This window comes from Pteronotus mesoamericanus, unplaced genomic scaffold (genome assembly GCF_021234165.1).
Source record: "Pteronotus mesoamericanus isolate MK-2021 breed Mesoamerican mustached bat unplaced genomic scaffold, CSHL_Meso_final contig_502, whole genome shotgun sequence".
Taxonomy (NCBI): Eukaryota; Metazoa; Chordata; class Mammalia; order Chiroptera; family Mormoopidae; genus Pteronotus; species Pteronotus mesoamericanus.
In genome coordinates, this window is record NW_026555187.1 from 2,125,739 (window position 1) to 2,143,247 (window position 17,509).

The 17,509-nt window shown below is 52.6% G+C and overlaps 1 protein-coding gene across 1 annotated transcript in view; it reads right to left on the minus strand.

Annotated features, from left to right (window-relative positions):
• ELL (elongation factor for RNA polymerase II) overlaps positions 1 to 16,889 on the minus strand; it is a 57,874-nt gene extending 40,985 nt beyond the window's left edge. Inside the window, exon 1 of the mRNA XM_054578889.1 lies at positions 16,746 to 16,889. Within this exon, the coding sequence (XP_054434864.1) occupies positions 16,746 to 16,880 (135 nt within the window). The 5' untranslated portion in view covers positions 16,881 to 16,889. The remainder of the gene's footprint in view (positions 1 to 16,745) is intronic.
• Between the last annotated feature and the right edge of the window lie 620 nt (positions 16,890 to 17,509).

The window sequence follows — 17,509 nt, forward strand, 5'->3', positions numbered from 1 at the left end:
CCTTATCAATGATCTCAAAGAACAGTCAGCAAAGTGATAGCAAGCCAATAATAATAGTTATAATACGTGCTCATTAAGTGAAACCTGACTGCTGGCTGAATTCATGTCCCCACACCTGATGTGTGCGTGGCTGACATTGCTGGAAGAACTCGGTGCATGTTTGATGCTTGCCTGAATCCCTCAGGTGGTGCAGAGAGCTCGCCATGCAGATGTCTGTCGTGGTTGCCTTAAGTAGCTGTCCCATCAACCCTCTCATCTGAAACCCTGCACACCAAACCTTGTTCTCTCTGAGCAGGACCTGTCAGCAGCCTCCTCTCCAGGAATCGAATCCGACAAGGGTAGAAACAGGAACTGTCCCTCCAGAACAGAGAGACAGATGAGGAACCAAGGGCTTCCTTCAAGGAAGCAGCTGTATGTCGGGGCTCATGAATGGTGCATCCTATTCCCTGCCGAGATCAGCACAGTGCAGGTGCTCGGACCTCTTGGTGCTCCCTTACTCAGCCCCAGAGATGGGCAGCACCTCCGGGGGCCTAGAGCTGCAGCCTGACTGCCCTGCTTAAAGAGTTGGAGCCATGGGTTCGAACATAAGATGTGTGCGGACAGACTCTGGAACTGTTAGGGCCCACACAGAATTCAGTACTTTCCACAGCGTAACTTGTCTGTTTTCATTAATGTGTCACAAGGTCACTAAAACAAACCCAAGACCTTGAAAACCAGCCTAACAACAGGCTTGAGAGCTTTAATGCCACTAGGTCAACTGGGTCCACAGTCACGCTCAAAAAAGTGACAAATGGCCAGTCGGGTGCCAACTTTACATATTCAATTCCTTAGAGGAGCGTCTGTAAGTAAGCATGGCTCATGGGGACACCAGGACAATTTCCAGCAGCCAATTTGGGCGAAAACTTCCAGGTGGGAGAGGCGATCTTGTTTGGTTAGGAGTGCAATGGGTCAGGCCTGGAAAAAGAAAAACCATACACACTTGGACAACAGACAGCAACTCAGGAGGCAGTGAGAAAACCCTGGGGTCAACCCATGCTAGAGTGAGCCCCTTTAAAAGACACACAACCTGCCCTGGCCGGTGTGGCTCAGTGGATTGAGTGCCAGCCTGCAAACCAAGAGACTGTTGCTTCAATTCTCTGTCGGGGCACATGCCCTGGGTTGCAGACCAGGTCCCCAGTCAGGGACGGGCAAGAGGCAACCAGTTGTTTCTCTCACGCATCGATGTTTCTCTCACCCTCCTTTCCCCCCTTTCTAAAAATAAATAAAATCTTAAAATAAATAGGTAAAAGATGAACAACCCAAAAGGGAATGGTGACAATACCACAGAGGTGAGAGAGAGAGCAAGTGGCTAAAACACACAAGAAGCCACCAGAAAAATACAAGTGAGGGTGAGACATAGTTTTCGAGGAATACTACCACAAAATTAGGAAGAATCAGATAATCTGGAGTGCGAAAGGAAGTTGAAAGGTGCCAGGATGCTGCAGAGGTGGCATGAACCATCAGCCACTGTTGGGAGGAAGAGAACAAGGCAGGAGCCATGGGCAGCAGCTCAGAGCTGGGCCTCCCTCAACTCTCTCCCAGGCCAGACAAGTATTCTGGGCCAGGGCCCAGTTGCTCAGGGGAGCCTGGGAGGAGGGACAGGAGTCACAGGCGGAACCCATGGGCCTCGGCAGGATGTACACAGGGAGCATGATCGCAGGCACTTCCTGCTGGTCTGTCTGACCCACCTGGCTGGTGCCCAAAGGCTGGCTGCACTATGTAAAAGCAAAACAAAGTCTGAAAGCACTGATCCAGAAAAGGAAGGCCAGCCAAACTGACAGGTCATGGCTAAGGCCTGGCAAGTGCCAGGCCCTTCCCCAAACCTCTGTCCTTGGGGAGCACGTCCCTGCATGAACGGGAGGTGGGGGAGTGACCAACAACACTGACAAAGGACAGAAAACTTCCAAAGAAAGGCCTTGACAACTAAGAAGAGAACATCGAGGCCTGAGCAATGGGGTCGCCAGGCATCCTGTGAGGGTGGTTTGAGCCTAGAAGATACAAGATCAGGAATCAGGAGTCACATCACAGCCCACGAGCATGTCCCAGCAGCACCGCCATCCAGCTGGCCCAGAAAAGAGGTCTGTAACAAGTGGAAGAAGCCCCACGTTAAGCCACCAAATACCTCAGAGTTCTGTGGGACAGAAGGCCCTCAGAGTGGCCCGTCACCAAGCTTCATTTTCCCTCACTAAGGACCCATATGTCGTCCACTAGCCAGAAATGAATAAGGGCTCCAGGGCAGCATGGAACCCAGTGAACAAACATGGCCACACTGGAGTGATGGCCACAAGAACACGGGGCAGGCCCCATGGCTGTGGGTGCAGAGAGGCTTCCGGGAGCTGTGACCACAAACAGTTATCTACGCTGACAAAGTGCTTTCTGTGGGTTGTAGGCGTGACAGGACTAGTCAGGAAGGGACAGAGGGTATCCCAGGTGAGAGCACAGGCATCTGGGGAGGGCGAGGGGCAGGCCTGTGTCAACTGTGGCCCTCGCCCAGGTGGAGGCACCAGCAAGCAGTGGGCGCACAGCACTGCATTTCAGCCCTAGGTGACAGGAGCTGGGCCACTATGCAGACAGGCCGACCAGAGGAGGGCAGAGGAGGGCAGAGGACGGCTGAGGAGGACGGGAGGCTCTCCGGATGGATCAGCCTGCGTGGGCTGACTAATGCGACTCTGTTCTTTTTTTTTAAATGCAATCTTGTGACTCTCTGGGTAACAAAATCTGAAGGCACATCCTGAGTGAAAACGATGACACTAGGCTCACTTCTGAATTTCCCCTAAATTTTCCGCAGACCTCAGGATTCTTCCTGGACTGCGGTATAAAACTGCTGTGTTCGTGTGTTTTTCTGTCACATTCACCTGTGACAGGGCAGAAGGAAAAGCACCTACGGACTCCAAAACCCTCAGGGCTGGGAACCGGTTTTCTGAGCAGTGATGCTCATCCCTCCAAAACCAGCCAGCCTGCACAGCTCGGCCCTGGGCCTCCTGACCCCACCTGTCAGGCCTGAGGTCAGCCCAGCGACACCCATAGGGTTAATCAATGGGTGAATAAGTAACAATGAAAAACAAGGCCCAACTTTATGGGTTTTTTTCTTCTTCTCTTTTTCTGTTTGCTTTTTGTTGTCCTCATTTTTTCAAGTCCGCTTTAAACAAATGGAACTGTCCAGGCTGCACTGATCCAGGCTGCATTGTGACTAAGGCCAGGTCCCCACACTCCACGTGTAGGACATCCTGATGGCTATCATAGAAAAATGCTTCTTGTGTGGGAACCCGCCCACTCTGGGAAGCCCTCCACACCACTACCAAGTCCCTCTACCAGTTGACAGGTCCTGAGGGCCCACACAGACCCTGCAGCCTTGAGCTCTCAAGGAGCCAGCTGGTCTGGAGTCTGTGATGCCTATACCCAGGAGACCAATGGCCACGGCTTCAACAGAGCAGCAAACTCCTGGCTTTCAGAGATGCCTCGGGCCTTGGCTGTTTTCCTGGATAGCTGAGGCTGCACATGGGAGGAAGGCACAGAGCCCACAACACAACAATGATCCCCACACAGCAGATGGGGAAACTGAGGCCCGGAAGGTGGCGCCACTGTTCAGCCAGGTCCCTTGCCCTCACTACCCCCACTCTGCAACCATTCAGCCCACGTGCAGTCAACACCAGTGAGGGTTTGGAATCACTAAGGCCTACTCCCCGACCCTGGCCCTCAGCCATTGGAGGGACAGCACCTCAGACACCTGGAACCCCAGTGTCTAAGCCCACTGTGTGCCATATGAACACAGGACAGTAGGCAACCTTCCCGGGTCTTAAGACTAGCTCAGAACCAGCCCAAGTCTGGCCACCTGGAGACCTGGATGCTGCACCCTCTAGTGACCTGCCCACAGCACCCCCAAGCTCATCAGTCCTTTGAGCCCTGCAACGGCAGAGGGAGGCCCATGCCTACAGCACGCAGTGTGCTCCCTCCTGAATGTTAGGCCTCGGGAACAGCACTGGGAGCCCCAAGAAGAGGGCATGAAGGGAGGTGCGTGCCACATCCACTCAAACTGTCCACTTACCAAGGCTGAGCTGTGCCCACACACTTGGAAATTCCTGTTACCTGAAAACATTTGGGCCTCAGTGAGTTGACAGGTGAGAGACCAAGACCAGGAAGAGGAGAGGCAGCGGGAGGAACCATGTGAAGATGCCTGTATGAAGTTAGACCACAGCTCTGAGGCATGGGCCCTGGTGAGTCACCCCCCAACCCGGGAGGAGAAAGGAGCCCAAAGCCCCATGCCTTCCCAGCCACAGTATCAGCCCAACTTCCGCTGCCAGCCTGTGAGCCTCAACCTGGGCACCCAGGCAGTGGCAGACCCGTTCACTGGCCCCACTCTCACCCAGGCTCATCCAGTGGGGCCATCAACTTCATCTGCTCAGAGACCCCAAAGAGATGCTAGATGCCAGGGCTAAGAGCAGCGCCACATATCAATCCTATACGTTAGGTCAGAAGCTGCTTCAAAATACTTCTTGCCCCAGCCAGTGTGGCTCAGTTGGTTCAGCATCATCCTGCGGACCCAAAAGTCACTGATTCGGTTCCTGGTCAGGGTACATTCCTGGATTGCAGGTTCAGTCGCCAGTTGGAGCGCATATGGAAGGCAACCAATAGATGTACCTCTCTCACATTAAGTTTCTCTCCTTCTCTTTCTCCCTCCCTTCCTCTCTAAAAATCAAAAGTAAAAAAATAAGTAAAAATTTCAAAATGCTTGTTAACACAGTTCCCACTTGCTGTCAGGAGGAGCTAACACATCACTGGGTCAGTGGCTCTCCTCTCAGGTCCCTCAATCAGTGGGACCCTGTGCACGGTAAGGGAGCCAGCACAGCCTAGCTCCAACCCCAGGTTGGAGCCCAGCTGGACACAGGCGCCAGGTGCGGGCTGTCCTCATCCCACTTGCCAGACCCACTGAGAGCAGAGCACATTTCTCTGGAACAAGCAGACATCTATGAGCATCCAACACCAAAAATAGTGTGACCAGGAGAAGGAACACACTATTCTAGCTGAGTCCTGCTTCTGCCTCAGACGTCTCCACAGTCCCCCTGCCTTGAGACCTCCTCACACCCCATCTCCCTGCCCAGCCCATAGCGGTTCAACAGTCCCACAGATTCTGAAAAGGGAGAAACAACGTCAAGAGATTAAAAAGAACAAAATCATGCCATTTATGCAGACAGAACCTAGAAACCACAGCCCCTTCGCAGGGAGGCCTGCCTGAGCAGCTTTCAGGGCACTGGTATCTAACGCAGAATCTGTCTACAGGTGGCACTCATCCCAAGCTGAGAAAGCTCCAGAAGCGTCAACAAGGTCCCCTAGCCCATGGAGAGCTCACTCCTGGGCAGCAGGAGATGACTGCTGCAGTCTCCATATAAGAAGCCCATCTGAGCCCTGGCTGGTGTGGCTCAGTGGATTGAGTGCCGCCGGCCTGTGAACCAAAAGGTTGCAGGTTTGATTCCCAGTCAGGGCACATGCCTGGGTTGCGGGCCTGGTCCCCAGTAGGTGTGTGTAAGAGTCAACCACACATTGATGTTTCCCTTTCTCCCTCTCTTCCCCTCTCTCTAGAAAATAAATAAAATCCTTAAAAAGAAATTAAAAAAAAAAAAAAAAGAGCCTTCTGAAGTCACTGTCACCTGATTATTCCTCATGCCATCAAGTGAGTGTTCAAAGACACTGTGAGAACAACCAACTCCTTCCTTACTAGGCACGATACCCCATCAGAAAATTGGGAAAAACAGGGACAACTGTAATTGAACAATGATAATAAAAAGAAAAGAGAGAAGATGACCCCGACCCCACTGTACACCCAGAGTTGAGGCCAGGAGACGGGAGACTTTGGCCAGAGCTTGACTGGAATCAGAGGCAGATGGTTGCCTGCCCAGCTCCAGCAGAGACTCACATGCTGGCCCTGTGTTTCCACGGTTCACCAGCAGGGCACGAATAAAAAGGCAGATCTACAGGAAGCTGTGCCAGGCTTGACGCTGTTGCCGAGAAAAGCTTTGGGGAAACGCAGAAAAGCTCAAACAAGGTGGGAAACATTCACATCTCCATGAAACTGGGAGGGAGCCAGCCAGTCCCAGAGTAGGCACCCTCAAGCTGAGGCTCAATTAAATCTACACTGACCACATGAGCTGGGTCAGCCACCATCCTTAAGGCATCCCATCAATGAAATGAAGGGAATGGACCAGAAAAAAACCCTCCAACGCTTCATTTCTATAAAGGGCCAGAGAGTCAGTATCTCAGGCTTTGGGAGCTGGTCAGTTGCAAAGACTCACCACCTTCGTAGCACAAAAGCAGCTACAGATGACGCCACTGTGTCCCAATAAAGCTACTTACAAATACTGGCAGTAAGCCAGATTTGTCCCTCTAACCATGATTTACTTACTCATTTTAGATTCTAAGACTGACACTGAAAAAAGAACTCTCCATGCAGTCCACCTTGTCAGCGTCTGACCCAATTCTGTTTGCCTAATACTACAATGAACATGCTGGAAGCCTTGGTTTCAGGGGCTGGCAACTATGGCAGCAACACTGAGCACAGCAGATAGACTCGCCTTCCTTGGCAGCAAAAAGAGGGCTATGAGCTCTACCACTAATCCCACAGGGAAGTAGAGCACCCAGGAGGGGGACGAGGCAGGGCTCCTGTACCTCACTGCCGTCTCCACTCATCCAGAGCAGGGCCAAGCCAGCTGTCCCTGCCCTTCCTGTCATCTGCGTCCAGGTGAGCTCTTCAAAATCTTCCCTCAGGCAGGACCTGAAGCCAGCCCAAGCCCTCCTCAAGTGTGGGAGCCACCACGCCCTCATTCTACTGGAGTCTGATTTTCTGTCACCTGTAACTAGGGGAATCCTGAGCCTACTGATGGTCCAGCAGGTGTTGGAGGCCCTGCAGACCTTAACTCTCCTAAACAGTCACACTCATCTTAGTGTATTTTAAAGGCTCCAAGACCACCTCACACCAATCAGGATGGTTACCATCAAAAAAACAGAAAAGAACCATTGTTGGGAAGGATATGGAGTCGTTGGAACCCTTGTACATTGCTGGTGGGAATGTAAAGTGGTGCAGCCACTACAGAAAACAATCTGGCGGATCCTCAAAAAAGTTAAACATAGCCCTGGTTGGTGTGGTTTAGTTGGTTGGACCTCGTCCTGCAAACAGAAAGGTCACTGGTTTGATTCCCAGTCAGGGCACATGCCTAGGATGCAGGTTAGAGCCCCTGCATGGAGGTATATGGAAGGCAACCAACTGATATTTCTCACATCACTGTTTCCCTCTCTTTCTCCCTCTCTTCCCCTCTCTCTTTAAAAAAAAAAAAAAAAAAAAAAAAAAAAAGGTAAACATAGAATGATCTTATGATCCAGCAATCCCACTTCAGGTTATATACCCAAAAGAACTGAAAGCAGTGTTTTGAAGTAATGTTTGTACATCTAGGTTCACAGCAGGATTAATTTACAGCAGCCAAAAGGTGGAAGCAACCCTAGTGGCCATTGACATATGAATGGGTAAACAAATTGTGGGCTACTCAGCCATGAAAATATGAGGAAATTATGACACTTGCTACAACATGGATAAACCCCGAGAACATTCTGTAGAGTGAAATAAGCTAGTCAAAAAAGGACAAATACCATATGACTCCACTTATATGAGGTCCCTAAAGTAGTCAGATTCACAGAGACAGAAGCAGAAGGTGGATGTCAGCAGATGAGGAAGGCGGATAGGAGTTAGTGTTTAATGGGGACAGAGTTTCAGGTTGGGAAGATGAACAGGTTCTGAAGGTGAACGTACGATGGCTGCACAACAGTGTGAATGTACTTAATGCCTGAATTGTGCACTTAAAAATAAGATGATAACTCCTGTTTTATGTATTGTATTTTACCACAATTTTATGTATTCATTGCTTTTACTTTTTTTTCCTTTTTATTGAATTTATTGGGTGACACTGTTTAACAAAATTATACAGGTTTCAGATGGACAATTCCACAACACATCATCTGTACACTATTCTGTGTGTTCCCCTCCCCAAGCCAAGTCTCCTTCCATCCCCATTTATTCCCCGATACCCTCCTCCACACCCCTGCCCCCGATTTTACCACACTTTGAAAAAATTTTTTAAAGCTCCAAGAGATCCCAGGAAAAGATTCGTGCTGCCTGGTGTTAGCACTCCCAAAGCCTCACTGATCTTTGCCAGTCACAGACTGGAGCCCCAGTGGAGTGAAAGTGGGGTGGGGTTGAGCCCCACAGTGAGCCTAGGAAGGGGATAGAGCCATCTACACTGCACAGGGCAGAGCAGCCACAGCCGCTTAGTCAGGCTTCCTTGCCTGATAGAATTGCCCTCAACTTCCTGCCCCGCCACGGGCCTCCCTCCAGTGCCACTCTCTCAGCTCTAGCACAGACATCCCCAATCTTGGCCTCTTCCTGGCCTTCCTCGTTTCCTAAAAGCACCTCCTGCCCATTGCCTGCTGAGTTTCTCTCTTCCGGTGTCATCACCTGTGGCTGTCGCAACCATGCCCTTGGTCGGCTTCCCCTACAGGGACATGGGGGCTGCAGAGAGAGGTCTGGCCAAGTCGGTCTGATAGCCAGGACATGGGAGCCATGTGTTCAGGTGAGGGGAGGGGTGGGCCGGGATTCCTCAGGCCCTCCATTCCCTCATCCTCACTCTCCTTCCCAGAAAGAGGCAGAAGGGCACAGGGAAAAGTGAGGTCAGTCCCTGCTACTCAGTCCTTAAACACCTTTGCCTGGGCTCTGCCCAACCAGGCTGGATGATGGAGGAGACGGAACCTCTACCTCAAATCCCTGAAGAAAAGCAATGTGGCGTGGAGGAGGTTTGGCCCCTTCGGGCTGCCCTGTGTCTCCCCAACACCCACAGGCTGGAGCATAACCTGAAGGCAGAAACAGAGCCACTTTACCCCGGGCTCCAGATCTGACTCTTTGCACTCCCTCAGCAGCGGCCACCAGCCCAGCGAGCTCAGCAGTCACCCCAGACCTGGCAGGACATGTCTCAAGAAAGTTGGCCAGCACTTCCAGCCCCTGTGCACTGTCCACTCCATCGTTGCTGCCCCAAGATTGCTGGAGGGACAGGAAGGGGAACGCACTGGAGGGCCTGGCTCCCTCCAACACAGGGTGGTAGGCTTCCCGGCAGGAAAGCGGCTAAAGAAGCTGAGGAAAGGTATTTCTTTATTTAAAAAAAAAATCCTTAACAGTACAGGCACAGAAGCAGGTACTTTTAAGTTCTAAAGGACTGCACTTTCTCATTTGCAGAACACACACGAGGCAAAAGTAGTCAGAGTACACACACCTTATTCATCTGACCTGGGACACCGCTGCAATTGCAGGCACTGCTTCGACTAGTGGTTACTGAGCCTTGAGGAGAGAGCCAAAGGCCCAGTCCCCAGGCTGTCAGCAGAAGTGGCTGAAGCCAGGCCACCACACAGATCCCAGTTTGAGGCATCCTTCAGTGAGGTGCCTCCTGGCTTAGGACATCCACCCTGAGTATCTAAGCTGGACATGACAGCAAGGAGAAAAGCGAGGAGCTGATGCCCAACCCCCACAGGCCTGGGATCGGAACAGGGGCAGCTGGGAGGGCACACCCTCAAGCAGGGCGCTCCTGCACCAAGCCTCAGTCTCGCCTCCTGTGGAACTAAGGAAATACCAATGACAGCTTGTAGAAGGTTAACCTCAGACCTCCATTACCTGCGGCTCACTAATTTCTCAAAGGTGGGCTAAAACCCCACCAGAACTGCTCCACTGTGATGCCCACCCGAGAGGCTGACTCAGAGTGACGCTGACCCGCAGCACTTCCGTCCAGGCCGGGCCTTGGCTCCTCCAGCATCCAGAGCACCCACTGCCCAGAAATTGGTCAAGGCTAGAGAACAAGGGAAACCTGGCATCCCACTGCCCCAAACAAAGAATACAAACCAAGAGCCAGAATAAGAAAGGCTGCTGGCTCCCGCAGCCACCACATCCGTTTAAAACCAGCTTCAAACTGCATTGTCAGGATGCTGGTAAGAACCTGATGACATCCATGTCCTGGGACAAGGTGGCAACCCAGAAAGATGTGGCTCTGGAATAGTGATGTCAGTGCCAATGGTACCCACCTGCCACAGACCCATAGAGCTTTCCTGCCAGTCGCCTTCTCTCCAATCAAAAGTGATTCCAGAACACTGTGTGACCTAACTCTCAAACACTCAGCTCAGGCATGACCATAAAGCCCAGTGTGTGAAGGCATTTGCACCACAGCCAGAATCAGGAAAGGTTAACAGTGTCCCCCACTCCAACCAGACCCACATCCTTCCCACATCTGTCCCCTAGCCTGGCCCTCAACACCACCCCAGCACAGGCCTTCCTGCCTTCAGGCCTGCCATCCCTGAGCATCCACCCCCAAAGGCCAGACCACATCTCTCCCAAGCCTCAACTGCAACACCTGCAGCCTCCCACTCCACTCAGAATGGCTCCACGCATCCAGGAAGCCTAGGATCAATGCAGTGCTGGAGGAGCCACTAAAGGGTAAAGCTTACCATTGTGATAAAGGGGGGAAAAAAAGAGCTTATACAGTGTCAGGGAAGAAGTGAGACCTAAGAATATACAAGGACACCACTGTGATTAACAAAGTGCCTGAATGCAAGACAGAGCAAGGTGCCAAGGGGCCAAGAGCGGCCATGGGAATAGGGTATTTTAGGTATTTTGCCAGCTTTCTACACTGAGCTTTACTACTTTTACAGTAAAAAGGAAATTTTCCACATGTGTTAACTTTTAAACAGGAGTTCGGTGAACCCACGAACTTTATAAACATGTGAGACTCCCCTCTTTTCCAGAGGTGCTGTGGAAAGTCACAAACATGCTCCCTGACCAGGTGACGCAGTCATGGCCTAGGAGGGACCCAGCCTGAGAATATAATTAGCATCAGACTCTGTGCAGCCACTTGGTGTAGGGACAGGAGGGCTCCCCTCTAAATGATTAATGTGGACACCAGCTTTTTTATTAAGAAGTAAAGTGACAGGGCCTGGCTGGTGTGGCTCAGTGGATTGAATGCTGACCTGTGAACCAAAGGGTCACTGGTTCGATTCCCAGTCAGGGCACATGCCTGGCTTTTGGGCCACGTCTCCTGTAGGGGGTGCATAAGAGGTAACGACACACTGATGTTTCTCTTCCTCTCTCCCTCCCTTCCCCTCTCTCTAAAAATAAATAAATATTTTTTTTAAAAAGAAATAAAGTGACAGGCCCTGGCTGGGTAGCTCAGTTGGTTAGAGTATCATTCTGATTCGCGAAGGTTGTGGGTTGCATCTCCGGTCAGGGCACATACAGGAAGCAGCCAATGAGTGGAAAAATAAGTGAAACAACAAAACAATGTCTCTCTCTCTCCCCCCCACCTTCTAAAAATCAATCAATAATTTTTTTTTAAAATAAAAGTGACAAAACAACCGCAAGACATGGCTGTCTGTATCACTCACTGCACTACAGATCAGGGCTCATTTGAGGGGACTGTTCTCAAAAGTGTTCCTTTCTGCTCTGAGGTGGCAGCAGGGCAGCCACATATCACTGGAAATGAGATCTCAGACAACTTTGGCTGTGCAGCTCAGACCAAGGAGAAAGTCAAAAAGGCAGAGAGCAGGTAGCAAGGCCCTAAAAATGAAGGATGGGGAGGCCAAACCCCAAAGGCACAGCATGTATTGCCAGCTGGGCCCTGCTGGGCCAAGGGGCGGGACTCCTGCCACGGAGAAGTGGATTCCCAAAACAGGGTCTGCTCCAGCCCAGAGCCACGAAAAACGGAGAAAAGTGGCCTTGTTTTTCAAGGATTCACCAGCAATGTCACAATTCTGGTGTGATGTCAAAAACTGCCTCAAGGGTGATAAACTCTGGCCTTGCAGAGGAGCCCACAGGATGGGTTTCAGAGAGCAGCCTGCTGTTTACATACAGTCACCCTGGAGATGGGCATGCAGCCAAAGGTCTAGTCAAGGGTTGTGATGGCAGGCAGGCTCGGCCCCTCACATAGCCCTTGCAGCCTCCGGCAGAAACCACTGGCATTCGCCCCACGCAGAGGATGCTCACCCTCTCCAGCATCTATGAGACATGGGCATTCTGGGAGCGACTCACTCCACTCCAAACCATCAAGTGTCCACCTTGAAACACACAAGCAAACTGAACCCCTATGCCTCCAGGCACACTTCTGACACTCATGGGCCAGCCTGCTCCTCTCTGCCCACAGGGCCCACCACAGCCCTTCAGGGAGAGTATTCACCTGATTCGTAGCCCAGCCCACTTGAGAGATTCCTTCCATGGACTTTATCTCCAAGTCTCCACCCATTTCCTCACAACTCCGCCACAGGGCTGACAGGGGACCAGAGGAAGTAAAGTGTGCAGCTCGGGCCAGTGCTGGCATATGGGCCTCAATCCACAACTGGTGCTTACTGTCATCTTTAGGCTTTCTTGGGGGAGGGGGCACAGCACAGACATAACAACTTCAGGCATTTGCAGGGCCACTCACATGAGTGTGGAACACTGGCATTTTAACTAAAACTTGAGACCACGATGTGACTCCCTTTCATAGCTGTGTCCCAGTAGTAGCCCAGGCTCCCAACTTGAGAGGCAGCCTGGCCAGTGAGGACAGTCTAACTGACCTCAGGCAGGCAACACTGCTCCTCAGAGACTCAACTGTCCCCAAAGCACAGTAGGAGCAATAGACTGGCCCTCCTGACTATGTTGTCAAAAATGAAGGGTTGCCCCAGCTGACATGGCTTAGTACACTGAGCACTGGCCTGCTAACTAAAAGGTCACCAGTTCAATTCGCTGTCAGGGCACATGCCTGGGTTGCAGGCCAGGTCCCCAGTTAGGGGCATGTGAGAGGCAACCAACTGATGTTTCTCTTGCGTATGGATGTTTCTCTCCCTCTCCTTCTTCCTTCCTTCCCCTCTCTCTGAAAATAAATAAAATCTTTATTAAAAAAGAAGGATTTACAAGAGCCTAGCCCACAACCAGCTGGAGGAGCGCCACCTAGTCCTAAAGGTGGCCCATCTGTAAAGCAGACAAGGCTGACAAGAAGCTGCCCTGCTTAGGGCTAAGTGGGGCGCTCCCCCAGGAAGGGGAGATGAGCCCGCCTTCCAGGGCCTTGCTGTGTGAGGGGAAGAGAAGCTAAATTAAGGCTCCTCCTGCCACTGGTGCCCAGGCTGACAACCACACAGACGCCCCCTGAACAGCAGGCAAGCAGCATCGAGTACAGCTCCAGAACACTGGTGGAGTGTTCACTGCAGGCCTCCTGTACCTGCCCTCCACACACACCCTTCCTGAGGACACAGCCCTGCAGCCATCCTCCACAGCTTACCGGACCACTCCCCTGCCCCAGCAGCCTCCCCAGCCCCTCATGTCTCAAGGCCTGTGCACCCAGCTTTCCTGGGCCCCTTACCAGCAGACCTCAGCTCTGGCGTCTCTTAAAAGCACCTTTCTCACTCCTTTTATGTCACCTACCCCATGCCATCATGTTGCCCCATTTTATTTGCTCCCTAACGATGACCACTGACAAGTTGATTTCTGTGCTGCCCTGTTCACTATCTGTCTCTTGCCTCTACAATGTCAGCTCATGACACTAGGAGCCTGCCTTAGTTATTTGTGAAGGTCCATCTCTTCAGCAGGGCCCTGCACAGACCAGGCACTCAGTCAAATTCAGGTAGATGCAAGAGTCCAGGCCCCTGTCTCCAGGGCTCCACTCTAACCTTCAGGCAGGGACTGGCTCTGGGCAGAAGCACCAAGTGCACACGAGGAGTCAGGGTTGTACTGACGGCACACACGTGCCAAAAGGATCCCCACAGCCCCAAGAGCAGGGGGATATGGAGCTCAGAGAGGGCCAAGCACGGGGATCCTCACAGCCCCAAGAGGAGGAGCCAGGGCTCAGAGATGGCCAGACGCTGGGATTCTCAGAGCTTTGAGAAAAAGGATCTGGACTGGCAAGGATCAGGCACCAGTCCAAGACTTCACGCAGGTAGAGGTGAGATGTCAATCCTAAATAGGCTCCAATATCCAGCCTTCTTAGGCCTCTCCTCGGGCCCTCAATTTTTCCTTAACAACAACATGTTTCTCTCCACCCAGGAGAGGAAAAGGTCACCTAGCAACAGAGCCCACCAAATCCAACGATAAAACGCCCAGATGGTCAAGGCAGGTGCCCCAGAGAGGGTCACTTCCTCAAAGTGGTCGGGGGACGCTTCTCTTAGCAGGCATGTGAGGCTATCTTGGAAGAATGGGTTGTGTCCACACTTCCTCTGTCTTCTCTCTCAGAAGTAACCCATCACAGCAAAAAAGAAGATCCACAGGAAGGGCTCCTTCAGGACTCTCTTGATTTTTATATTCAAGGAGAGACTGCACAAAGCCCAAGTCTGGATGGCTGGCAGCTGTGTGTATTACCACATCTTCACCTTCCACCACATTCCAGGCGGGCCACAAGGTCTGCACAAAGGCAGCTCAGACTTCAGATCCCTCTGGAGAGAGAAATCTTGGGGACTTCTACCAGAGCTGGTCCTACAGCTAGGATTACAGGAAGTTCCTCTTCAGTCCCCTGCCACTTCTGAATTTGTACAAGCCTCTTCACAATTAAAAAGTAAAAATAAAAACCCTCTCCACAAGTTGCCATTGGCAAACCACGTAACCACAGCATGAGAGAAGAGAAAACTCTACACTATTGACGAAGCTGTGCATCTGAGGTTTTGTTGATAACCAATATACTGTTCTGGTCACACAAACAAGTTCTTCAAGTCACCTGCCCCATACCCAGCACCCAAAATACAAAGAGCACCCAAGCTGCCCTCATTTTAGACCAGCCTACCACAATGCCCAAAGGGTATGATTAAATACAAAAAATTGCCAAGGGACTCATATCACCAGACAGTTTTTGAAGAAAACACAGTTTGGGTCCCCCAAATTTTAGCCCAGACAGCCATGTTGACCAAGATGGCTTGAAGTTCTTTGAGGGAGCCCCTCCTAGTGACTGACTCTAACCTACACTGTTGGGCTCCATGTGGGACAAGCCTGAGTCTGCAGTTACCTTCACCCTCACATGAGGAAGACCTAGCTTAGTTAGGGGATGTAACTGACACCCTAAATTAAAAATAGCAGTGTGACAGCATGAGGTGGATGCACAGGCAGGCCTTCCGGACCAATGGATCAAGTGAGGGCAGCATGGCAGGGAAGGCGGGGCTCCTAACCCAAAGTGACCAGGTACCAAGTTCACCTTATTTACATGACTCATGAGCTCTCCCCCAGCTGCCTCTAGGAAAGTCCACCTTCCTGCAGGACAAGTCAGACTCAGGAAGGGAATTCCTAAGGGAAGGGAGGCTCAAGACAACCGCTGTGCCCCTACCTTCCTCTCCTCCTCCCATGCAGGGAGTGTCTCAGCCTCACCTTGGGGAATCCTTCTGACAGATGAGAACTCACAAAAAAAGATTAGGTCTCCCTTCTATAAAGAGGAAACTGAGACACCAGGACAAAAAGGAAATTGCCCAAAAAGGTGGGAATCACGGGAAGGGTGGGCACCCAGGAAGTGGTGGTAATGAAACAGGGGAAGAAATTCCCAGCTTAGCTAATGGTGCTGAACAAGTCCGAGGCAGGAAGAAAGCCACATTCCTTCCTAGTTAGTCTCTCTCCTAACCCGCCCCAAGGCCCCCTCATCCTTGGTAAACACAAACACTCGCGCACAAGAACACACACACTGAGGGAGGCCTCCTCAGCCACCTCTCTATGAAGCCCCCACTTTCCAGACAAGGCAGAAAAGAGCTCCCAAACCACTTCCCGTCAGGACCTGATCACCCGGCACCTGCGACTTCTGTCCCAACAGAGACTGAGGGCGCCATGATACAAACAGAAATGGGAAGAAGCAGGTCTGACCACAGCCCCAGATGTGCCCCAAAGTCAGGCCTAAAAGAAGGTGCACAGCAGCCTCTTCCCCATCGCCTGCGCCAAGCCAGGTGGCAGAAATGAAACGTCTTGAACTTCCCCAGATGGGCCCAAATAGGCCCCTGAGAAGTTGAAAGTCAGCGGCCAGGTGTTGTGGCCAGAGCTTCCCAAGTGCCCACCACTGGTCCCAACCTGAGAAAAGCACCAAGTCAGCGACCCCCTGAACACACAGCTTCTTCCCCACAAAACTCTCCCACTCCCTGAAGGTGTCCAGCGAAACAAGGTCACCTGGGGGGACAGTGAGAGGAGTTACACACAAGCTGTCAATTTTTACCCAAACTCTCCTTCCCAATAACCAGGAGTGAGTCCAACTCCAGAGGCCACACTGGAAAGAGTCAAAGACGGCCCCCGCACACAAACGTAACAGGACCCCACAAGCAACCCGACAGCGGTGCCCCACTGACCCACCCTGCCAGGGACCCTGACGGAAAAGCCCCACCCTAACTCCGCTCCCCAGGCTAGGTGAACAGATCAGTTCCCGGTGGACAAGGAAAGGCCCCGGACGCCTCCAGGTGCCACACAAACGCCCCCCGGACCAGGTGCGCGAGTTCGGGCCCCTCGGCCGGCCCAAACCGCCCACCAGTGTCGCCTCTCAAGGCCGAGAAGAAACATGATTCTTTGCGCTCTGCCGACCAAGGAACCTACAAACAGCACCCCGAACGTCGGACCCCGCGCCCCCAGGCCCAGAAGCCGGGCGGGAGGCGCGCGAGGCCGGCCCGCGCCCCGACGTCCCCGACGGCCGCACTGGGCCCGCGTCACTCACCTGGCTGGCACGGTAGTTTTCGAAGGCCCTCAGGGCACTGTCGGTGAGCTTCACGTGAAACACGGACACCTTGCTACCGTCGCTCACCCGCCCGCACGACAGCCCGTAGCTCCGATTCTCCCTCAGCGCCGCCATCTTGCGACCATAACTACCCGGCCCCCCCTCCTGACTCCAGGGCCGGCGCGCCAGCCCAGCCCCGCCCCACCCCGCCCCGCCCCGCCGCCCGCTGACGTACTGCATTATTCATGACGCGCTGTCCCCGCCCTCTCTGGATCCTGCGAAGCCTACTGTCGACGCCGCACGGCCGCCGACGTGCTGCATTATTCAGAAGACGAGGCTGGCCACGCCCCCTGAGAAGTGACGACTCCCATTTCCACGCCCCTATATCCTGCATATTTATTAAGCTTAAAAGACCCAGTTAGGCGGTCACTTCCGCTCCGGGGCTCCGCCTCTGCAGGCACACCTCTCCGGGCCCCGCTCATATTTGTATTATTCATAATCTTGACTCAGCCAAGCCCGTCGAAGTCCCGCCCACCGGTCACTGACGTGATGTATTATTCATAAGGTCTCTCCAACCCTTCAGGCTTTGGCTTCTGTTGAGAGCCGCAGTGAGGGTGTGGAGTAGGCGGGGCAAGCTCAAACACGTGGGGGGTGGGGTCCTCGGCTGCCCGGGTGAGCGGGCGTGGCTATGTAAAACGAGCGCGCATTGACCGCTGGGTTGTGCCGGTGGGGTGTAGTGTGAGAGGAAAGGAGTCTCTCCAGCG